Source organism: Haliotis asinina, chromosome 13 (genome assembly GCF_037392515.1).
Source record: "Haliotis asinina isolate JCU_RB_2024 chromosome 13, JCU_Hal_asi_v2, whole genome shotgun sequence".
Taxonomy (NCBI): Eukaryota; Metazoa; Mollusca; class Gastropoda; order Lepetellida; family Haliotidae; genus Haliotis; species Haliotis asinina.
The window spans coordinates 53,556,381-53,581,846 of NC_090292.1; the positions used below are offsets into that span (position 1 = coordinate 53,556,381).

At 40.5% G+C, this 25,466-nt stretch overlaps 1 protein-coding gene across 2 annotated transcripts; it reads left to right on the forward strand.

The window, feature by feature from the left end:
• The first annotated feature begins 615 nt into the window (after positions 1–615).
• Positions 616–25,463, forward strand: LOC137259989 (serine/threonine-protein phosphatase 6 regulatory ankyrin repeat subunit B-like). 2 transcript variants are annotated; one of them, XM_067797667.1, is made up of 10 exons: positions 616–690; positions 10,683–10,738; positions 11,635–11,916; positions 13,104–13,242; positions 13,927–13,980; positions 14,223–14,236; positions 15,902–15,925; positions 16,439–16,507; positions 17,002–17,061; positions 17,617–25,463. In XM_067797667.1, exons 2-10 carry the CDS (start codon positions 10,693–10,695, stop codon positions 22,113–22,115), a joined length of 5,187 nt encoding a protein of 1,728 aa, XP_067653768.1. In that variant the 5' UTR covers positions 616–690; positions 10,683–10,692; the 3' UTR covers positions 22,116–25,463. The 2 variants fall into 2 exon arrangements, with proteins under 2 accessions (XP_067653768.1, XP_067653767.1); XM_067797666.1 differs by lacking the exon at positions 616–690 and adding an exon at positions 3,794–3,906.
• The last annotated feature ends 3 nt before the right edge of the window (positions 25,464–25,466 follow it).

A 25,466-nucleotide genomic window follows, 5' to 3' on the forward strand; every position in this document is an offset into this window, starting at 1 on the left:
AATCAAACCCATCACATTCAGGTCCAATTCATGTTGTGGGCATGCTGGCATTTATCATTCAATAATTCTTGAAAATGTCTCCAAAAGGCCTGCAAATGTTCACAATACCAAAACAAGTTGGAGACTGTTCCACCTTTACACTGACAGACGTTGCTGACATGTCTTTGGTGAGTTCATTTGTCTTATCTTAATTTATCTTTGGTGGGTTAATTTGTCGTTGGTGGGTTAACTTGTGATTAAGACTGACGTAATGCTCCAAAACTAAGTGCAGGCTCCACGAAGTCCTCTGAAAATTGCCTGTAAGGCCTTCACGCAGTAGCTCGTGCTTCAGTAGGCGATATAAATGTAAACACTCTTGAAAAATCCTCTCCAGACGTGTGGATTTTCTGCACAGCTGTTAATCTCCTGGACGACTGTAAACACTGCGATCGGCATGACATGGGACGGGTTTTATTGACTTTCAATGTGATCGGTATGATTTAGGGGACCTGATCGCAGTATTGCCCGTGACTACCTTTGTCCCATGTCGACTTGATTCATAGCGTGTTGTACTGGCACAAAGTAGAGCACAGTTGACGTTGGAAGGCTGTTACACCTTTGCGTGGAACAAGTTGTGTGTGTCTCTTCTTGAAGGTGTTCGGAGTGGATATGAGAACTGCTACTTTCAATTTACGACTGGACTGAATCGAGGTAATTAGTATTTCTACAGCCGTTTTGGTCTTAGCAATTTGTGAGCCACTAATCACAGCTGTGGTCTCATATTCTGTGCACGTTAGGGGTTTGTTGGATGGGGCTTAGTGGGCGTGTTTGATATGGTTGGCGTGCTGGTTAAGGCACCAGGTTGGTGCTCCACCGAGCATACGGTACAGGGATCGAGTTTACCTTTCACCGGGTGTAAAAAAATTATGAGTCAGATTTATGTGCAGACTTTTCCATTGTTGTCACAGAAATTAGTGTGCAGTTCACAACCCTGTGCATTTAAAAGAACGCACGAATCCGTTGTTATATAACCAAATGGTGACCCCATGAATACGGGTAAAAATCTACCAAGCGTGCAGTAAAACTTGGACAAAGTACTGAAACCATGTGTCCCTGTCCCCCAGCTCTAAATGTGTACCTAGTCAGGATGGGAACATCAGATTAATTTGCTGCGTCTAGTAGGCTACAAGGATTGTATGATTCTCAAGGAGTTGAGATTGAAAAAAACCCCGTTGTGCCGCTGATACTGACATCCTGTGGCTAAGGGAAAATAAGCGCCTGGAGTTTCCATGTAGATGAGACAGCCTAATGCGATATCCGAAAACTGACACAACAGAATTTGAGATGGAGCTGTTTATATGTCGCTAGGATCATGTGACACTTGCCACATGAAATATTTGTTGTATGATGTTAAAAAGGAGGAGTATTTTATGAATTTTATTCATCATTATTATTAGGAACTCAGCGTTTCGGAGTATATACGTACTCCTGGTCTGTCATACAAACACTGAAGCGAATGTATCTAAGAAAGCACTCGAAAGTCTAGGAAATATATAATGTCTAGATTCCGACAGCTTCAGGGAATGAAGTCTCAGGGCTCATTTTCATTGTATTTTATCTTCTACTGTAAACTATTTTTTTCTGTAAGCTCATTTCAGAGACTAGCTGTTAGCTTAATTCGATCACTCCTTCATCAGCTGAATGAATTCTCTGCGGTAGTTTGTTGTTTTTAAGTGCACCAGTTGTTAGCGATCTATAGCCCGTTTATATATTGTATTGTCCTGTATCGTATAGTTAAACTGTTTTAGAATCAACTGCTAGTTTACATGCATATCGATAGTTGTTTAACTGTCCCTTTTTGACAGATGTTTACTATTTATCATTTTCTAATGTGTATAATGTTGATTGGTATGGTCACTATATGGGTGAAATATTACCCATGTGACGATACATTTTAACTCACTCACTCACTCATACCTGTACATGTATATGCTCTCGTCCTCACCTAACCCGTTTGATGGACACGTGTCCTCAGGGTGGCCGTATATTGCATATCATTTCACGTGCATCGGTCACATGTAAAAATGCACGTTTACGTTCACCATTTGTAAGGCGTGGTATTAGAATGGCTTATCTCTCAAGAACTGTTAACGGGTACTTCAATAATTATCAGCAAATCGTTGATGGTTAGGCAAATAACATTATGGTCACGTGATATTTTACACGTGCAGGGTTGCCTGGACGTTTTCGTCACAAAACAAAGAACTGCGTGGATTCCGTGTGATTCTACATAGTTGGCCGTTATGGCATTCGTCCCATACTGTATATCATTTCACGTGCACATGGGCAAAAACATATTCTACTCAAAACGATTTTTCTTGGTCAGTATTATAACCATACACTAAGCATATACGTGTGTTCTCGCGACCCGTGAAGGTCCCGGGATAGAATAGGTTTTCAGCCACCCATGCTTACCATAAAAGGCGACTATGCTTGTCGTAAGAGGCGACTAACGAGATCGGGTGGTCAGGCTCGCTGACGTGGTTGACACATATCATCGGTTCCTAATTGCACAGATCGATGCTTATGCTGTTGATCACTAGATTATCTGATCCAGACTCGATTATTTACAGGTCGCCGCCATGTAGCTGGAATATTGCTGAGTGCGGTGTAAAACTAAACTCACTCACTGGTGTTCTCGCTGTCATGACGATGTCGTCCCACATTGGTCTTGTGCCACACGTTGATAATCGACATGACGCTGGTTACAGCACCTCAAGATATGCCAACGCCTGTCCAGAGTACCCGCGAAGATCCGGGTTAGCGTTGAACGTCAGTAGCATCCTTGTCGCAAGCGGCGACTGACGTCGTCGGATTGTCAGGCTCGATGACTTGTTCGGCCATCATACCCCATCATGCGGCGTTCAATGTTTATGGTGTTGATAACTGGGATGTCAGGTCAAGAATCGAGTATTTACAGATCAAAGTGGTCTTTGACGTAATTGTGTACGTCAATATAATGTCGTTAAAATGACGTATAAATATTATAAATGGCTTTACACTTCATATAAGATGTGTACGAGGTGCTTGTGTCGTCCCTGACGTGAGATCACCATAACGTTACTTGACGTCGTTTGTGACCGTTTGACGTTTCGATGTCTCCAATGCTTGTGCTTTCGGACGTGTTCTTTACCTCTCGCATAGTGACAACGACATTTGGACATTTTGACGTCGTATAGGACTCGTTTTCAATCAGATCACTGATTCCATGAGGGCTTATCTGCTACCATGGGTACTAAAAGTCAACATTACCAGTGACTCAGATCTCGTTAACGATCCTTGAAGTGCTGAATTCAAGATTGGCTCCTAAGAACGTTAAAGAATGATTTTCTTGTCGACGTGCAACCTTTCAGCTGCGAGAAGGCGTTTCTTTTTCAATCCTCAACCGATCTGTATACGGTAATGAGTTTTTTCCTGATATGACGATCGATCAATATTGATATTTTTATTTCCTAATCCCTATATGGGTATCATATTTATGCCTCCATATGCTTCTGTTCTGGAATCAGTATTTTAGTGTCTGCTTACACTTGTCTGTGCTTCGGCCTACTTTCCGCTGTTAATGCTTCAGTTGCATAACAAACACACCAAACACAAGCAAATCAATTAATAACTTCCTGCAAATGATGGCGGTCTATAAATAGTTCAGCATCTGGTGGTTCACGCTTGGATCATTGATCCACCGATAACTCAGTGGAACAGGGCGGCTATCAGCAACTACAGTCGTCATAACCACATGCGTTGACCCACTTAGCGGCGGATGTGCCCATGCACAAACCCTGCAGTCAGAGTTGTGACAGGACATTACATCCGCATCTAAACGTCTAAAATCGGGACCAGGAATGTCACCTTGACAGTGGCAGCATCGTAAGTACTTACGATATATACACTGAGTATATCTTCTTTGTCTAGACAGTTTCATACTGAGTATATTTTCTTTATCTCGGCAGTCTCAGACTGAGTATATCTTTTTTGTATCGCCAGTCTCAAACCGAGTATATTTTCTTTGTCTAGACAGCCTCACGCTGAGTATATCTTCTTTGTCTAGACAGTCTCAAACCGAGTATATTTCTTTGCCTAGAGAGCCTCAGACTGAGTATATCTTTTCAGACAGTCTCGGATTGAGTATATTTTCTTTGTCTCAAAAAACACTAACAAACACGACCGTCTTGGCATGTGTGTGTGTAAATACTGACTGTCGCTTTGCTTTCATAACGTCGAGATGTATGTAGTGGTATACCGATGACTCTCTCCTCCAATGAAAGTATAACCCATTCATCATCTGTTGTCACACTGACCACAAACACTGAAGTCAGATTGTGTTTACCGCCAATGTAATCAAACCTTCAGAGTTATAAGTGTGTGAGTCATCCAACCCATAGAAATACATTTTCTTTGTTCACGGAACGCTGACAAAATATACTACACTTCACAAGCCCTGGGGGGCAAGCGAAATCCTAAACACTTCAATAGGTATAGTATTTTGAATAGACATCTAGGGTTAGCTGTAGGGCTGGTTACCAAAGTACAAGGGTCGGGTATAATGTTCACTACACGGGCCCAGAATAAACCACCAGGACCCGTTTCGTCAAGTGACTGTTCACGTGTGACAGTCTGAAGCAATGCTTTGTTTCGTTTCTTTAACGCCGAATTCAATCCGGCAATATTGCTGTGGTCTGTAATAAAGCAGTCTCGACCAGACAATCCAGTGATCCACATCACTAGCTTCTGATGAAGACTGTTCTGGCACATCGGCCCTGAAACAAATATGTACAAGAAACTGTGACATAGAATATGTGGAAACCTTTGATTACCGTATCTTATCAAACTGAAAAAATACTCAGATCACTTTTTCATTATATTTTATGAATATTTATTTTTGTGTACAGTTTTTTTTCATATTTACATTTCAGAGACTACATGTTAGTCTAGTGCATTGAAATTCACAGTACCGAAATGATTTGCCATCATAACACGATACATAATTTCGTCAGTCATAAAATGTGAGAATGAGACAATCTTCCATTCTATATCCCGGGGTAGAATAGGCCTTCAGCAACCCATGCTTGCCATAAAAGGCGACTATGCTTGTCGTAAGAGGCGACTAACGGGATCGGGTGGTCAGGCTTGCTGACTTGGTTGGCACATGTCATCGGTTCCCAATTGCGCAGATCGATGCTCATGTTGTTGATCACTGGATTGTCTGGTCCAGACTCGATTATTTACAGACCGCCGCCATATAGCTGTACTATTGTTGAGTGTGGCGTAAAACTAAACTCACTCACTCATTCTATATCCATAAAGTATTAATAATTGTAATGGTAATACTCCACCTATATGGCCCTCGTATCCAGGCACACTGCCTGCTCATGGCTCTACCTACATTGCTATCCCCGGTCACAGGACACTCTCGTTCTGTCGATGCTTTCTCATGTCCCTGTGGATCACATACCCATGCTGCCAGTTAAGCGCAATGAAACGTTGCCAGCACATCCTCACGGGTACCCATGTTACAACTAGGTGAACTGAGACAATATGGATGTATGTATCTTGTCCAGGGATACTTCGAAAATGTGTCCACCACTTGACTCGAACCTATGTGCCTCAGCCTCGGATCCACCGTGGATCGAACCCAGACCTTCAGCGTTATAGGCAGACGCCTTACCACTGCACTATTGCCCTCCAAAAGGACTTGTGTGAAAGTACTGTTGAAGTTACGCAGGAATGCTTCCCCCTCAGCCAGTCGAAGTCTGTCACAAATCAACCGACCTGCTGGCAAAGACAAGAAAGAACATTACTGACCAATTTCGATTCAACCACCAATGAACATCAGACAGAGAAATTTAGGCGACAATTATTTAGTAACATCTTTTGTGTAGTAGAGGGTACCTTGGAGTTTCCCATTTACAAGAAGAAGCGAGTGAGTTAGGTTGCACGCCACTTTTAGCAATTTTCCAGCAATAACATAGCGGATGTTGCCAGAAACGGGCTTCACATATTGCACCCATGTGGAGAATGGAACCCGCGTCTTTGGCGTGACAAGCGAACGCTTTAACTACTAGGCTACCCCAATGCCCCAGATAAAGAAGAAAGTCTAACAGCTGGAACATGAGTAACGACTGGTAATGCTACTTCGGGCAGCCGGTTAGAAAAAATCTATCCGACCCAAGCCTTGGTCGTTGGACATTTTCGTGATCACATAATGAACTGAACAGCGAGACAGTGTGAAAAAGGCGGATGTGTACATAGACAGTAGAGATATTGATCTATCTTTGTTTGCCTTTAAGAGCCATGGCAACGCTCACTACCAATTATACCATGCAGAAAGAAAAATACTGATTTCATAGATACACGTTATTGGGGACGCGGTGGCGAGCTGGCAAACCGCCAGGCGAGTGCTACAGCGATTTTGAGGTGTCGGGATCGAGTCCACGTGTGAACAGTTAAAATCCTTGGATCCAACCAACAGACTGTCTCTGTGTTGCCACAAAACCTAGTGTGCAGTACACAACCATGTGCACTTAAAAGCACCCTTGAATCAAGCCATCAAAATGCAATGAACTTGGACTGTGATGATGTGTCCCAGATCACCCAGCTGTAAATGTATACCTCCTTAAAATGTGAAAGCCACATGAGCTCGGTGCGCCTAGTGGCAGCAAGAGTGGTGTGTTCCGACGCGCAGTTGAAATTGATCCATCATCCAGTGATCGAGGGAAAAACAAGTTGAAGCAACATATGTCATATTTGGGATTTCACTTTCTTAGTAAAGTACAAATTCTAGTACTTTTTTTCGGTTGAGTCCCATCCGGGATTCGAACCCGCACTCTCAGAGTCAGGCACCTAATCGCCAGCACACAAAGTCAGCCGCCTAGCCCGCTCAGCCACCGCGACTTCCACAAAAATTAAAGTCGGACAACTGGTAGTCTAGACAAATATGACATATGTTGCATTTGACCACTTTCTAAATGGCATCGTGTAATCAAGTTGGAGCAGTTGGGCTTGATTTCGCTATATAAACGTTAGTGTGTTTGTATGTATGAAAAGCGAAAAAAACACTAACAGAAAATCGGGAAAGGGAAACGAGAGATCCGGGGTTCCTTTCAGAAAGCAACTTTTACTAAGGTTAACCTTGACTCCCATTCTTTAAAGGTACTTTAAGGTTGCAGACTCAGGTAACCAACCTTCGTGCAATGTTAAAGAATGGGAGTTTGGGTTAACATTAGTAAAGGCTGCTTTGTGAAAGGAGCCCCTGACGAATAGTTCTCTGTGTAATTTCCAGTTCGTATATACCGTTGTTTTTTGTGACGTAGAATTATATGTTTTCAGAAGCTAATTGTCTGTCCGTGCCAGGAGACAGGAAACCGATAAGAGCTTCTGATTGGTTAAGGAAAGTCTCGCGAGGCTGGTGTGACGCTAAAAATAGCTCATCAATGAGCAATGGGTGAAGTAACAGAGGAAATCCCTGTTTTTCTAAAGAGTTGATATAAGCAGTGCAGTTGTGGAAACCACACACGATCAGAAACTGTGATATTTTCTCTAAAATGGCCTGAAGTGACAAATATGTAATCATCTATCGCTTCACTGCAGATATCATGTGAGTATTTGTCAATGTCGATCAGAAACACTGTGCTTGACATCCAATTTCGATTGGATCGTCTTGTGGTCATAGCGTTTCGCTCGTGACGACACACACCCGGGCCCGATTCCCCATTTCTAGTGTTCACCACCATAATATGGCTGGAATATTGCTAAAAGCGGCAAAGCTAAAATCACTCATTCTCTTCGTGACATTGTCATTTTAAAATCTGTTGCTGTCTTATAACACAAAATGCGCACTCTCGTCAATGGCCTTTAAGAACTGTGAACAATAAGGCCAACTCTGTTCTCTCCGTTGACGCTTTTTGTTTTTGTTTTTTTAAAAAAAAGACGGATTCTGCTAGGTTTAACCCGTTTCTATATTGTGTGGTCCTTTATAGTTAAACTGTTTTAGATTTAATGACTAGTTTTACATATCTATCTTTGATAATCTAGTTGATTTACTGTCCTACGTTGACAGATGTTTTACCATTCGCCATTATGTATAATATATAATAAGTCTCGTCACTATATGGCTGAAATATTGCCGATGTGACGTTAAATGTTAACTGCCTCACTCATTTATACACACCTTTATGCCACTGTCCTACATCCGGAATCTTTTTCCTGAGGCAAGTGGGTGTACTTTCCATATATGCATTTCATAAAGCACGGATTAACGTATTTTCAGTTAAACCATTTTATCCCGGATTTGAAAAAACAAATGTCTAATGTACGCAAAGACCAGTTCCCCATTACTTTATAAAACGAGAGGTCAGTAAATTAAATGCGGGATATTCTTCAGACTGAAAGACGTCTTTAGATGGATTTTCTGAGGGTTGGTAATGTGCAGGGGAACATTGTTGTTTCAGAAATTTACCGGAGTCCTGTATTTGGGGATCCCGGAACTCGCACTCTTACGCCCCTATTTTCGAAAGGATCCTAGCCCTAAGATATCCTAACTTTGATCCTACGGTCTAGGATAGGTGTCCTACCTTATTCTCGAAAAGTATCCTAACGTTAGGATATCCTAATTTGGGACAAATACTAGGACAGGTTCTGACTTGTCCTAAGTCCATCTTAGTGGAAATCAACATGGTGTAGTACTTGTTTGCTCACCAATTTTGAAATTGTAAAAGCTTAATTACAACAGCACGCAGTGTTATGAGTTCAGACGATTTTTTGAGTTGATGTCATCATTTTATCAGTTGTGAATAAGACTTACTTGTTACAATACACATATTCTTTAGAATTACAACCTCTGAAATGTCAATGACAAGGCTAACTCGATAAGGGAAGTAACTTCTGTTTATTTCCTAAGTGAATTTGCACTTTGTGAGATGATGCAAAATGAAAGTTCAAGTCATGATAATCATTAAGAGAATCAAATGAGACTATTTTTTGCACGTTTTTAAGATCTATTCAAGTACAAGTTCATTCTATTTTTCCAAGGGTATGAGGTACAAGGTATGATTTTTTAAATGTAAATATAGTTCATTACAATTTCTTCTAGATCAAGTAAGTCCACTAAAAGTTGAATTTCACTACTTTCAAACCTTTTACTTCTATTTCTAGTCTCACCATTTGTCTTGTAATCGTAGCTGCCCTTACATATGTGTTTTTCATGCAATGAATTATAGATAATATTTAGGTGAACTTGAAGGTTTTTATCTATCTCACCTACCGAAGAGCTCGCTATCCTAGCTAGGATCTGTTACTCAACTTAGGACAAGGATAAGATCGTTTCGAGAAAGGGTCTTAACAGTAGGATGTCATAACTCCTGTCCTAACTAGTTAGGATCTGTCGTAGCTAGGACAGTTTCGAGAATAGGACTACAAACTGGGATTCCAGACACTTAAATATTATTGTTGATCGAGCAGTAATATCATATGTCATGATCATCCCAATGTTAGAGTAATCAAATGATACCCTGACATCGATAGTTGCAGACTCAGTGATTACTTCCTATCACCTGATCGATTTTTTAACAACATGTTTTTGGACTTTTTCCGGGTCCCTGTGGACGCGCTTATCTATCTATAGATGTGTGTGTGTGTGTGTGTGTGTATGTGTGTGTGTGTGTGTGTGTGTGTGTGGTTATGTGTGTACAGGAGGTAGTTGAACGGAGATTCAAGTATTTACAATTCTTCTTTTGTCCGGAGAAAAAATGCCAAATGTCTCAACAAACCAGCTTGGACTTAATTTGTTTCTGCGTCTAATTCAGTACAGCATTCATGCTCTGTGATTATATCTTCCTATTTGAATTGAGACTTGAGATGTGTTATTTCAAACTTGATGCGTTATATCAAGTGCGTAAATCAGCACACTGTGTGTTTGCAGCTCCAACGGCAACTAAATGTGTCTGTATTGCCTCGTTCTAGCTATTTGTGTGGCCTGGAACCCCTGTTAGTCTCTTCGCCATATGACAGAGATAATGCCGATTCGACGCGAAGCTCAACTCAACTCAACCCTTATTTTCCGAATGTCGTACTTTTATGTATGTAATTTATTATGTCGTCAAGATGGACAACATATGACACATATGAAATAATCTTCACTTTTCTGCTTCTGTATAAGCACATAAAGAAACTGCAAACCAACAATTAAAATCTAAATTTATCAAACCTGTCTACACACATAAGGATTTAAACTCACAGATCAGTGACATGTATCCAACATGCATGCACGTGTCACGTTTCGTGAAGTCATTGGTTTCGTCTTTTACTTATATGTACCTTTGACATTGTAATCGTACTGATCAACTGGGATAATATTTGACATTTTGACAAAGCACAGTTTCTTTATGTGGCTAGTATATTATGTGGTTTCGGACGCCTAAGAACATCTGTTGTTTACTCACTAATCGTAAAACAACTGTGAAGCAAATATAAAAGACAGCAGTATAATAGACCCACGCAACAATTCAAATATGTGCCTGTGAGATAAGTCGCCTCGTTATAGCGCGAGTAAATCCGTAAACGTATAACGTACATAGACAAATGGTAATACAATATGTTTGTGTTTCAGGCACCTTTCATAGTTATACAGAGTGTTATTTGTGTTTCAGGTCCTGCAACATGGTCGCATTTCGAGCCGCTCAGATACTCTCCTTGTTGGCACTTAGTAAGTATACAGTTATGTGAGGGTCTCAAAAGTGAAACCGAAATCATGAAATGAAAGTATCTGTCGTCAAGGTAACCAACAACAGTCTTCCTACTTATTATACGTCACTCAATTTAGAATGATTGTCCAACATCTAGATTGTGGAACCCACATTGTGGAAACATTAGTGGCAGAGTGAGTTAGATCGCTGACGGTGTGTTGGTGGTTGGGTGCTTGACTCTGTGAGGTGCTGGCTGGAATCCCAGATGTGATAAAAAAATTTCTTTGCTCAAAAAACGTAATCCCAAATGAAATACATGTATCATTTGATGACTTCCTACCTGACAATTCTAATGTAACCCCGTACCCTTTAACACGTGACAGTGAGATGCGCAAAGAACGTGATCTAGACTAAGAGATCTCCGCCTCTCCCTGACCGCTGTGGCTGTGGGTTACATCGCTGACATGGGATTAGGTATCCCACTCTCACAGTGTGGGTTCGGATCCGGAATTGGATTAAGCCCATATCAGTTGACAAACTTCCGATATATTGCTCCCGTGAAAATGGGGGTAGAACTAGTCTTCCGCAAACCATGCTGTTGGGATCAGGATGCCAAGCTCGCTGACTTGGTTGACACTTGTCATCGTATCCCATCGTATTTCGATGCTCATGCTTTTGACCAGTGGACTGAGTAACAACGCCATGTAGCGGCATATCTTCAAACAACAAACCGAGCAATCCGTTACATGGCAACAAGTAATTAATATGTAGTCCATTCAGTCACTTTTTAAACTTTCTTTCGGACGTTGAAGCACATCCCCGTTAGTTAAGCTACCTCTTGACTTTGATCACCATTGTATTACGTCAAAGTAAATCCGATTGTACGCGTTGCTAACTTTTCATTTCATTGTTTCAGTGTTTGAGGCCAACGGCCAAAAGAATTGTGAATGGGGAAAGTATGGAGAAAATTGCAACAAAGAGTGTCCATCCACCTGCGTTACAAACCCAGAACGGAAGCTGAAACACTGCCAGAAGGAGACAGGGAGGTGTTCTGAGGGCTGTGTTAAAGGATGGTTTGACGATCTCTGTGACGAAGCCTGCAGCAAAAACTGCTTGGAAAACACTTGTAATCGTCAAAATGGCATCTGCACGTATGGATGTATTGCTACCTACAGGGGAGACTTTTGTGATGTCATAGGTGTGATATTGACTGATTCAATTCCCAGTTTTTTATAATCTAAATGATCATTGTATTGCTTTTACTTCGTAATATCGTTATAATCGGTTAACAGGTGGTTTGAAATATATGACATTGATGTCTTATATCACTATTTCATATATATCTTTTCATCACCCAAAACTGTGTTCCATGGGAGATATCATTTTGACAGTAGATATTGTACAATGCCCTGACAATGTTATGACGTCACGAACTTGATGACGTCACAATGAGACGACATCGCTGCACGGCAAGTCCTAAAAGTAGGTCAGTTTTGAAAAATGCACATGTTTCACTGAAAACTACTGAGGAATGATTTTTTATGATAAATAGAATCTCACCATCGTGTCTACTGATATCATTTATACCAACATTCGTTAATAAAGGCAAACATACATTCGGCAAGCCTGTGATAGTTGTACCTTTAACAACTCGTGTCCATATAATTGACATCAGTAGACACTTGGAAGATATTCAGTATATATGACATTTATTAGGGCGGTAAAGAGCTTAATGGATATCTGTAGGCAAGAGGGACTTAATGATGATCACACATATTAAAGGCAAAGGCAAAACTGATTATATCTTACAATTACCTGCCCCCGCTCTTCTCCTACAGACAGTGCCTGAAGTGTGGTAGTATACCTTATAAACCAAAGTTTGACCTGCTAGCTTTCGCCAACAATACACGCACAGCGGAATGAATTTTTTTGCATCTAGCACTTTAGTATTCAAATGATATATTAAATAGCCGTAGCCGGATCAGATAATCACCTGATCAAAATCATGAACGCCAGGCTATGCAACTGAAACACGATGACATGCATCAGCCAAGAAATTCCGAAATCCCGTTAGTTGTACAGATTGTTGAGGATGAATTCGAAAATGAATGCTTACAAATATATATATATATACACACACACACACACACACACATACATATACATATACATACATACATACATACATACATACATACATACATACATACATACATACATACATACATACATACATACATACATACATACATACATACATACATACATACATTACGCGATTATGTCATATCAATTTGGCACATAGATGTTGTTTTTTGGGTGTTTTCTTGGTTTGATTTATGGTGGATGTTTATTATTATTGTTTTTTAATACGTATCTTGAAAGTCACAACGACGACAGCTACAAACACGGCGGTTATAACCACGGCAGCCCCCGATGACAACAATCTTGCTGCGATCCTTGTCCCTGTGTTCCTCATTATCATCATCGTCTTTATGATTCTTGCTGTGGTGGTCTTCAGACTGTGAGTATATATTCTACCCCATAAATATGTCAGTTTCAATCAATGTTCAAAATATGTCAGTGACAATCAATGTGCAAAATCACGTTTTAAATGTGAATCTCTTCAGCAGTGTACTACACGCCTAAAGCCCTGCACATTCTGCAATTTAAAGACTGACTGCAAATCGGGCTATATAATTTGAAATTTTATTTCAAATCATAATTATATAGACAAACAAATGACAATGGACTAAAAGCTGCACATTTAACGAGCAATTTTGTGCTCACATTTTCGTTTGTGATTCGTCCACGATTCCCAGGGGTGGGTGATGAAAGTATTTATCACGATGTAGAAAATTCGTCGACAGTTGAACCGTTTAAATTATATCTGGGATAGTTTAGTTGTCCTCTCCTTTTTCAACAAATGCTTTAAAATTTACTTTGTGATTTAGGCAGGACACGGCTGACACATTGCTGATGTGACTTCACATCTCAGCTCAGTCAGTCATTGTGAACATTATCAGATTATATGCTCTGATTAGTTTCAGCAGCATGTCTTATAGATGACATATTATTCGACTGAGGATGTTGCGTTCGTGCAAAATGCATAGAATGTCGAAAGGATTTCTTTAAGTAAACATTGTCTGCACTTTGTTTCATGCAATGAAACAATGTGTTGATGCTGGTATTTCTCATTCACCTCTAGGAGATCGAGGAGAAGAAGAGAGAAGAAGAGAAGATATCCCTACAACGAGTACAGGTAAATATAACATGTCAACTATGATAAATGGCCTGCTTGGATCGTCGTGGAGACCACAAGGGGTAGATGACATAACAGCGTGACAAAAACATAAATGATAAACACCTAAATACACATCCATTGTCTTCATGGACATGATACAGCGTTCTTACATGAGTAAACCGTAATTTGACCTTAAGCTGGACAACAAGCAACTAGATATGAAATACAGTAGTAACAATAATGTTTTGTTTTCTTTGCAGTACTCCTGAGGCAGGTAAGTATACCTACCTATGTCCGATAAATAAAGATCTTATTAGCGGCACAACTGTCTGTCTGTCTGAGAGAGAGAGAGAGAGAGAGTGAGAGAGTGAGAGTGAGTGAGACAGTCTTAAAGAGAGGTAATTTACGTGCACATATGTGTGTGAGATTGAGTGTGTTATAGTGTGTGTCAGTAGGAGTGCATATGTGTGTGAGATTGAGTGTTATAGTGTGTGTCAGTAGGAGTGCATATGTGTGTGAGATTGAGTGTGTTATAGTGTGTGTCAGTAGGAGTGCATATGTGTGTGAGATTGAGTGTGTTATAGTGTGTGTCAGTAGGAGTGCATATGTGTGTGAGATTGAGTGTGTTATAGTGTGTGTCAGTAGGAGTGCATATGTGTGTGTGAGATTGAGTGTGTTATAGTGTGTGTCAGTAGGAGTGCATATGTGTATTGTATTGTTGGCAATACATGCATTTGTGTGTATCTGTGCGTGGGGTATACGTGGGTATGAGTGCGTGGGGTGTACGTGGGTATGAGAGTGGGGTGTACGTGGGTATGAGAGTGTGGTGTGTGTATACATGCGCTCATGTATTCTCGTTCACATACAGACAATGGGAGGTAACTCTGGTTTACAGGCGTAGTGCACCTACAGACACATACTATCGTCGCCACTTGGATTGGAAATATAAACTCTAAGGGTGCTTCTCACTACATATTGGATATGACGTATTTTCCCAGAAAAATCGCACTGGAGGTTTTTGTTTGCCCACAGGTTTTATTTTCTCTAAGAAGGACCTATCTCCTTTTTTTATTTTTTTTTGTAAAGCCTCCTCCCAGGTTTTCCTTTTTCCTAACTCCATATCAACATAAACGTTCAAATTCAGATGCTCTGAGTGTTTGAAATCAGCTGAAAAATATCGTCATAGATCAAGTTGAGAGTTCAAACTTTTTCCCAAGCAGGAATGGCACCGTATCTGCTAAATTATTCATCGGATACTCCACCACTCGGCCGGCCATCGGGCCGACAAATACGCCAAGTTAATTACTAGTATCTGTTTATAGTTTGGCCTACTGAATTTACAGTGAATTTACTAGCGCTTCAGTGACTGCTCTGTAGCTTCATTACATGACCATCTAATTATCTATCACCGACGGTTTACATATATAACAAAGCACTTATCTTCGGTTGCTTCTCCCTACTCTTCGGTCTCGGGTCTTACCTTCCTAAACATAACCTGCCATTCACACTATTTCATAATGTCGAAAGTGATGGTTAGTTGTCCATCACCGTGTGGCAGTAAAGCGAACGTTTCATCCCCAGACAATCACTGTTGTCTCACGAGTAATGAGAGAGTGAATTTAGTTTTACGCCGCACTCAGCAATAGTACAGCAATGTCACGTCATGTCGAATGTGAAAGGTCGGCACACGACAGGTGTGGGACGACATCGTCATGACAACGAGAACACCAGTGAGTGAGTTTAGTTTTACGCCACTCTCAGCAATATTCCAGCTATATGGCTGCGAACTGTAAATAATCGATTCTGGACTAGACAATCCAGTGACCAACAGCATGGACATCGATCTGCGTAATTGCTGATGTATTTAATGTATTTAAGATGCAAAGGTCAAGTAATTTTAAGAGCTGTTCATTTTGCCAATTTGTTTGATATGTTTCAGCGCCCTTCAAGCCTCACGATACAGGTAAGTGTACGCGAGACTTCAGACCATGTTATCATGGATAAAATTAATATGTCGAGTAAAGTGATAATTCTATATTATTGTAGAAACTCTTTACTGCAAGCTTAAAATACAATAAAATCAAATACAAACAATGTTTCCTTCTTAAAGTCTGAGCAATAACTTAGGGCTACATTGTGCAGGACTATACTGTCCTAAGTTGAAGCTTCTCCACCAGCTTCAGATGACGACAACTCAACTATAGACTTGGTCCCATTAATTGTGAGTGAGTGAGTTAATATCTAACGTCACATCGGCAATATCTCTGCCATATCGTGATGACCCATTAATTTAGATCGTTTCTCATCCGAGCTGTTTTGCCATATTTTGTGACTAGTTCATGTTTAACAGAAGATGAAGGTAATATAAATGCAGTAACAATGTAGAGATCAACAAGGATGTAGAACTAATTAGTTTGTTATTGTTTAGTATATGTGTCTGATAAACCAGGTCTAATCATCATATAACGTGTTTCAGTTCCCTTGATAGAAAAGCAGCCTGAAGTGAAGGAGCCGCAAGCGGAAAAGCCTCAAGCAGACCAGTTTGGTGAGTGCAGTGACCTGCTGTTGTTCACACGTCTGTTGGGAGATGTTTTATTTTGAATGTATATCCAAATATTGATCTTGCTTCGTACAAAAATGTGGTTTTCTGATTGGCGGAGTGTTCTTCTATAATTTTTAATTTACCCCGTTGGGAATGTTGAACTTATTTGGAACTTCGTGGTAGTAATTCTTTTTCTGTAATAACACGGAATAACGTATAATGTGCAGTAATTACCGAGTTTGCAAATCAGTGGAAGGGAAACTCTAAATCTATTTGTTTTCCTTTGTCGTCTGCAACATCTAGCGATATTTACGAAAAAAAAAGAAATAGATAAATATTGGTCACTGGTCCAGTGAACAACTTATAATGCAGTTTCAAGTGAAAATAATGTCTTCGTCTCTCCTTCGCTTCATTTGTTGAAATCTGAACATGTGACTGCTACTTATAGAACCAACGTTGAGGTTTGTATGACTCAGAAGTGACGTATATTTTGACAGAATCACCAGGAAACGATGACACAAACAAGAATGTTCCCGACTTGGACAAGCAGCCGAGAGGTATAGTGTGTGTCATTCGTTAACCAGGCATCTAACGTATCCTTGATGTCACAGTGAAGACGTTCTACAGCCCCCTGCCTTTAGGAATGACCAGGCTCTTAAGATGGTCATTGCTTTGGTTTGGCTTGTATGTTTTGTGGCTGGCTTTTAATAATTAGTATTGACCCATTCAATATGCAGGAGATGTGTGAAAAAGTCAGGATCTCAAATCAGGAAATGTGTAAATTTCCTGAATATTCCAGGATCTCTTCACTTTTGCTGATTTGACACATTTACTGTAACAAAATACATATACGGCAATTTGAGACAGTAGATCTTAGACATTGCCACTTTGGTAGGGGAACGAATGTTTTCCTTCAACTACACTGTGGTTCAGTAAGGCGGCATTTCACAACTAAACCAATTACTATATTGTAACAAATGATGGTTCTCAGAAAATAATGGTACGACAAAGACGCATCATTTCAACAAGAATGTATGATTTAGTGGGACATTTCTTATATATGAGGTATATTTACTAATTCTGTTTTGTTTTCTTTTTTCACATCTAAAAAGATCTGCCATCCAGGGAGAAAGATATCAGCGACCTGTTCGTCGAAACTAAGGGTTTCCGAAAGGTTAAAGAAAAGTTGGAAGCTTCTGGTCACGTGACAATAAGCGGTGCCCCAGGAGCAGGTAAAACCTCCATGGCCCTGATGCTGGGAGCTGAATACAGGAAGCAGGGATATGAAGTGGTACTGGCAGAGGATGCTGGTACTTTCCAGTTGGCTGATTGTCTGTGTAAGGGCAAATACGTCTGTGTCATATTCGATGACATATTTCAGAACGTTGGGCCATCCATGGATGTGCATCGCCTGAGACAAGTTCTGTATCAGCTCCATGGACATCTTGAACCCTGGAAAACCAAGCTGGAAAGAAGATACAAAATCCTTCAGCAGACACCAGGAACCGAACAAAGAAGAAACGATCGTCCGAACTTGTACATCATATTCACCACAGATTCTAAAAACCTTGAACATGCAATTCTAAAACTCAAAGAACCTATATTGTTTCAAAAGTCCTCAGTTGTGGACTTGGCCAAGTTGCAGAGCCCTGAAGAGAAAAAGGCCATATGGCTGAAACACAAAAGTCATTACGACTGTAAAACTGAGGTAGATGTGAACATAATTATTGCCTACAAGGAGCTGATTGGTTTTCCTCTGGCATGCAAACTTTTTTCAAGATATGATGCCTTTCAAAAACACAAAGAATCGTTCTTTGAAATGCCTAAATTTCATCTAAAACAGGAACTGCATAAGAACATAAATCACCTTGACGATCAGTCAGTAGAGTACCTGTTGAGGTCACTATGTGAAGGGGAACAGAATAAAGGAAAACTCCACAGTGGATATGACAACAAAATACAAGACACACATCCGAAGAATGTGTTAGCTCTTGTCTCATGTTCCCACCCTCTAATAATTGACATGTGCCTGTCTGCCATATTGGATACTAAACCAGAGGTGTTTCTTCACAACTGTAGTTTAAAGTTCATCTGTGAGCATGTACGTGATCAACAGCATGACACTGTACCTGGAGAAGAGACTGTCATATATTTCCCAGGTGCTCACAGTGACGTCATTACCGCCAGACTGGCTGAAGCTGTTGCTGATGGCACTTTCAGCAGCTACATCATGCATCCCATCTGGAAAAGGGAAGAAGTTGCAGACAAAGTGTATCAAATGCTTGGAAATGAAGGCACTATGTCGTGTGAAACTAAGCATGGAATTCTCCACTATGCCTGTTTCCTCGGGAACAACAGCTTCATAGAACGACTCGTCCACCACTGTGACATCAACAGACGTGCTGTGAATGGCTGGACGCCAGTTATGTTCGCAGTTACTGGAGGACAGATGGATAGTATGAAACTCCTTTTGAATCATAAGACTGATGTCACACTGTGTGATGCCGCGAACAATGACCTGTTACATTTGGCTTGTCAATATGGAAATGTTTCACTTGTCAAATATGTTGAACGGAAGCTGAAGAAAAATACTGCTTGGCATGTCAACAGCCGGGGAATGGATGACTTGACACCGATTATGTATTCAATTGTCTCCGGCAAGAATGATCTCTTTGATTATCTAGTCAAACAGGGCGATTTAACCTTACGGGATAGCAACAACAACACTGTTCTTCATCTGGCATGTTTGTATGCAAGCGAAGCCGTTGTTAATTCGTTGTTATCATCAACAGACATAAACAGTCAAGGGAAAAACGGCATGACGCCTGTGATGTGTGTTCTGTTCTCAGGAAGGATGGATATGTTCGACCTTCTCGTGTCAAAGAATGCAAACACGTCATTGACAGACGATGACAACAACAATCTGCTCCATTTAGCCAGCCTGTCTGATGACATACCCGACATTCTACTGAAACAGATAGACTCTGATATTCAAGGAAATCACGGTTGGACACCCCTAATGAAGGCAGCTGCCAATGGAGCAAAACATGCATTTGACCAGTTAGATAAAGTTAAGGCTACTCTATACCCGAAAGATGACAACAACAACAATATCCTTCACCTGGCTTGTCATGGTGGACATGCCTCTATTGTGAAACACGTACTGACAATGTATGACGTCAACAGTCGTGGAAATAAAGGATGGACGCCAGTTATGTATGCTGTTGCCAGTGGGTCGAAGGACGTGTTTGACCTGCTGGTGTCTGAGGGGGGTGATGTATCCTTGAAGGATGACTACGGCAACTCAGTTTTCCAACTAGCCTGTATAGGCGGGAACCTATCCATTGTGGAATGTCTCTTGTCAAATTCTGAAGTCGACAGTTCTGATTACCTGGGGAGGACTGCACTTATGAAAGCTGCTGAGTCAGGTCATATACATGTGTTCAAATTTCTTGTGTCACAAAAGGCTGATCGTAAACTGACTGATGACTTCAATAACACTGTCTTACATTCTGCATGTGAGGGAGGGAATGTAGCCATTCTTGAACATTTGCTGACAACAGTTAACCTTAATGTGAGGGGATTAAATGGCTGGTCACCAGTTATGGTAGCAGCTCGATTTGGAAAGCTTGATGTTTTCAGTTTGCTTGTTTCAAAAGAAATAGACCTGACTCTGATTGACGACCACGGTAACAACATACTTCACCTCGCATGTCAGTGTGGAAACAAGTCGATCATAGAGCACCTGCTTCCACTGTTTGACATCAACAGCCGTGGACAGGATGGCAGGACGGTTGTGATGTATGCAGCTATCAACGGAGTAAAGAGTGTGTTTGATCTGCTTGTCTTAAAGGGAGCTGATACATCGCTGAAAGATTATCAGAACAACTCCGTGTTTCATTTAGCTTGTCTGGGTGGAAACAAATCAATAGTGGAACAATTACTTCTACATGCTGATATCAACACTTTGGAAGACAGCGGGAGAACAGCAATTATGAAAGCAGCTTCTGCCAGTAATAAAAGTGTTTTCGATTTTCTGGTCTCAAAGAACGCCGATGTGGAAGTTATCGATGACTACAGAGACACTGTCCTTCACTCAGCTTGTAAGGGAGGAGAGATGATGATCGTTCAGTGCGTTCTTCAAATGCTTGACGTCAACACAAGGGGAAAGGAGGGTTTGACACCTGTGATGATGGCATCTTCTTTTGGAAACAGGCATCTGTTCAACATGCTTGTTTCACAGCAAGCAGATCTCACTCTTACTGACGACCAGGGTAACAATATGCTTCACCTCGCATGTCAGGGAGGAAACAGGTCCATCATTATGCATCTGCTTCCTTTGTTTGACGTCAACGCTCGCGGACAGAATGGTAGGACGGCTGTCATGTACGCAGCTCTGAATGGAGTGAAGAATGTGTTTGACCTTGTCTCTAAGCAAGCTGACATGTCAGTGGCTGATGATTACAACTCGACCATATTTCATTTAGCTTGTCGTGGTGGAAACACTTCGATGGCAGAATACCTCTTACAGCAGAGTGATATCAATCACCGGGGATTCAACAACAGAACAGCAATAATGGAGGCAGCTTTGGCAGGCAAACCAAATGTTTTTCATTTGCTAGTGTCAAAGGAAGCTGAGCTGAATCTAACAGATGACTACAATGATAATGTCCTACATTTTGCATGCCAAGGCGGAGACACAGCCATTGTAAAGTATCTTCTGAAGATGATGGACATAAATGCTAAAGGGCGGAATGGCTGCACACCAGTTATGCATGCAGCGTGGGCAGGACAGAAGAATGTGTTCAGCCTCCTTGTGTCACAAAGCGTTGAGATGGAGCTGCTGGATCGCTCCAGAAACAATTTACTGCATCTTGCATGTCAGGGAGGAAACACCCCCATCATAAAGTATCTCCTGCCACGGTTTGACATCAACAGTCCGGGAGAGGACGGATGGACTCCAATAATGATGGCAGCTCTCAGTGGAAAGATGGATGCTTATGATGTGATTGCATCACATGGGGGTATTCCATCTTTGACTACTCCACAGAATGATACTGTTCTTCACGCAGCTTGTCAAGGTGGGAACAAAGCCATTGTTAGGAAGGTCATTGACGGCTTTGGCATCAACACAAGGGGAAAGAATGGTTCCACTCCTCTAATGAGAGCAGTTGTTGGAGGACATATGAGTGTGATGAAGTTCCTGATGTCTCGGGGTGCAGACCATACTCTAGTGGACAAGGATGGACTCACTCTTCTACATTTTGCATGCAAATTCGGTCACCTTGACATTGTGAAACATATCTCAGACAAGTTCAATATAGACACTCAAGACAACGGTGGTTTAACTTGCATCATGACAGCAGTGTTATATGGTAAAGTTGCCGTGTTTGACTACCTGAGAGGTAGAGGCGCAGATCTGTCAGTGGTTGACAGCACAGGAGATGACGCCTTAAACATTGCCCTTAAAGTGAACTGCAGACGAATCATAGAAACACTTATGTCAGGTGGAGAGTCAGAGAGGAATGTAAAGCCACTGGATGACATAATGAGGTCAATAGTGAGGTGTGACGTATACCATCTGACTATGTACAAGCCAGACAGAGCTTAAACTCAGGAGACGGAGATGGAAACAGGTAGAGAAAGTCAAGAAACTGACTCCATGGAATGAACCAATAAATTCCTCGGTAAATGGCACAAGTACTTGCCTTGAAGGTTTGCATTTGAAAACAAATATTTCTGAGAGGGGCAAGTACTTTACAAGAAGGCCTGCAGTTACAAAGGTCTTTGGTACACGAGACTAGTCCTTAATTTGAAGGTCTACATTTGAAAACAAATCGTGGGATAAGGAGGCAGGTACTTGACTCAGAAGGTGTACGGCTACAGAAGTCTTTGGTAAAGGGTACAAGAACATGACTTGAGGACTGAACATGAAGAAAGGTGGAGCAAATTGGGCAATTACTTAGCTTGAAGGACTGCAGGTGACAAAGTCTGTGGTAAAGAGGCAATAATTTTCTTTGAAGGTACACACTTAGGGAGGTTTAGGTACTCGAGGAAAGTATTTTCCTTGAAGCTCTACATTTAAAGACGTCAGTGCTTGAAGGGACAAAGAAGCAGAAAGTCCAAGAAAGTCTTGCTGTTCCAAGAATAACTGACAAAAGAGGCAAATAGAAGTGCTTGAAAGTATTTAGTAAATGAGGCACGTATTTGACTTGAACACCTACAGCTGAAGAAGTCTGACTCTTACACATCTAATTATAGAGAAGATATATTGTTGATATATTGAAGAACATTTATGCGTTGAACGTGTGCGTTATAAATATTCACTGAATATGGCTATCATAGTGAACATCAAATGTTGGTTGTATAAACATGGACGGAAGAGCCATGTTGTGGTAGGCATGCATGGTTTAATCCTGGTTTTACATTTCCACTTTGTATATTTTAGTATGTTTATAATATCTGTGGCGTATATTTCCCTGTTGTTTGGTATGCATGCTTAGACTCCAGTACCTTTAGTCTGAAAATATACATTGTGTATATACAATGTGTTAAGGATCCAACATTACGTCCTTATTAGATAAAATGTATGTGCTATTGTTATGAGTTAAATTTTAACCTACCATTATTCTTTAAGTCAGCACGATGAAATAAAATGATCTAAGGGATTATTTTTCACGTGGAAAGGTATTTCATGTAATATTCATGTCATATAAATACTACAACTACAAGTCATGTTAGTGACTGTATATTTGTGCCAAGAGACGTGTTGCTGTGACTGGAAACAGAAGGTGATATACATCATCATGTTAACTCTGCTAAATCATGTTTTCCAAAGAGGAAAAGGAGACCAAATGTTTCTTTTTGGATGATGTTCTACTGTTAAACAAATGAAAAATTAAATTAAAACATTAAAACATTAAATTAAAATCGCCCCAGCCACATACTGGAATTGATTAATGTGACTATGAACGTGACTGGTGCTCCCCGGATCTTTGTGTCTTGGTCGACTCAGCATCCGGCGTCTGGAGGTTTTGTTTTGTTCATGTTCTGAGGACCTATTCAGCTGATATTTTCCCATGCTGAAACTCACTTATGATCAAAGAACCGTCTTGCCACAGAGGTCTGAATCTGGTTGTCGGTGTTAGCCTAGTGCAAAGCTGAAAGTTATTGTCACTCTTCTATTGCTTCTAAAACATGTTGCAACGATTGTCTTGAAATGTTGTAAACTTGTTTTTGTTTTGAAGTAGATTTCGATGTATACTTGTGATTTTCCCTCAAGTCGCCCGGATACGTTCCATTTCGAAAACAATGTTTCGCTGTTCCTGAAAGAACATTATTTTCTCTACAGTAGCAATACTAAAGCCGTAAAGGAGGTAAGTCTAGAAGCTTTTTTCAGTTTAAATGGACTTGTTTGTCACAGAGGTTACAGAGATTGTCATCTCCATCAAATATACCTCGCTTTCCAGACAAACTGAATAGTATGTTGTCACTGTGTTGTTGAAGAGTTAAAGGTATTAATGAATGGCATTTGTGATGAGTATTTTATGCAGGAGATGTTATATGTGTACAAATTGCCAGTGATCAGGATAATTAACATTTTATTACTGATATAAAAAATTGGTGCTTTCTTAAAATGGTTACCGTACCTTATGAACATCCACAACAAATACCACCTGTGTCGACCATTGAACAATATTTATTCAGACTGGTATACTACCATAAAACTACCGCGCCAAGCATGTGATCACACTTATTAAGTGACTTACAACTAACGTTTTTATGATTTATGAATATATTGTTTCTGTCTTTGTGTTGTTGGAAAACAACAGTCACTGGTGGAAGGTATGAAGGATTAGTGTTGGTCTCTATGCGGGAGAGACATAAAGTGTCTATAAAGAAAAGTATCCACAGTGTTCTTTGTAAGTATTTGCAGTCTGAATGATGTTTCCATATCCAGTGAAAGGTTTATTACAAAACTATAACAAACACCATCAAGAGTGAAATAGGATAGTTTTACGGCGCCTTCAGTAAAGACTCCACCATCTAACCACACTGTCCTGTGAACAGTACATGTATGCAAGATGTAATAGACTGTAAGACTACTGTGTCTGGCAAGTGATCACATCTCTTGCACAGGTTTTGAACTCTTCATAGCCTTATTTCGAATGTTCTCAGCATAATGGTGCTTTCTAGAAAATAGTATAGGTGTTCAGCAATAAATATCGGACAGACGATAAACATTAACGCACTATAAGATAGATAAATAAAAACATAATGTTTCGCAAGTGGTTACTTGTTTTCAAACACGATCACTAAACTGAACTGCCATTTTTCCATCGTGAATCGAAGTGTGCACTTTATGAATTAACACACTTATGTAAGTGTGGTGTCCACTGGTATTCACCTAAATGTCTGGTAACGATAATTTTCACCTGAGACCTTACTTTCCATTAAGAACTGTTTTTTCACCTGTTTTTTCTTGGCTAACATTCAAAAAAAAATTCCCACAATCGCCAGCAGCTGAAGGGATGATGTAAATCCAGCCATGGTTCTCGCAGGTAGCAAAGGTACTGTAAGTCCCCATGGTCCCTAGTATGGCGATCTACCTTCTGTTGTTGGCGATCTATAGCCGATATTTATATTGTATTGTCTTCTTTAATTACGCTGTTTTGTTTCACATGCTAGGTTTCAGTTCATATCTGTGATAATAGAGTAATTATACTGTCCTTCGATAGCAGGATTTTACGTTCTTAATTTATTAATTTTGATATTGATATATATGAAACTGTTCTCGTCAAGATATGGTTGCAATATTGCCGTTGTGACGCTAAATATTAACTCACTCACTCACTCTAACCTGTTTCATTGTATGTTGTGGTGATACTGTACTGTCGCCTCATGGCTTCCTTGATGTATATTGCTACTATATGCACTATTAAACAATTTGTAAAAGTGATTG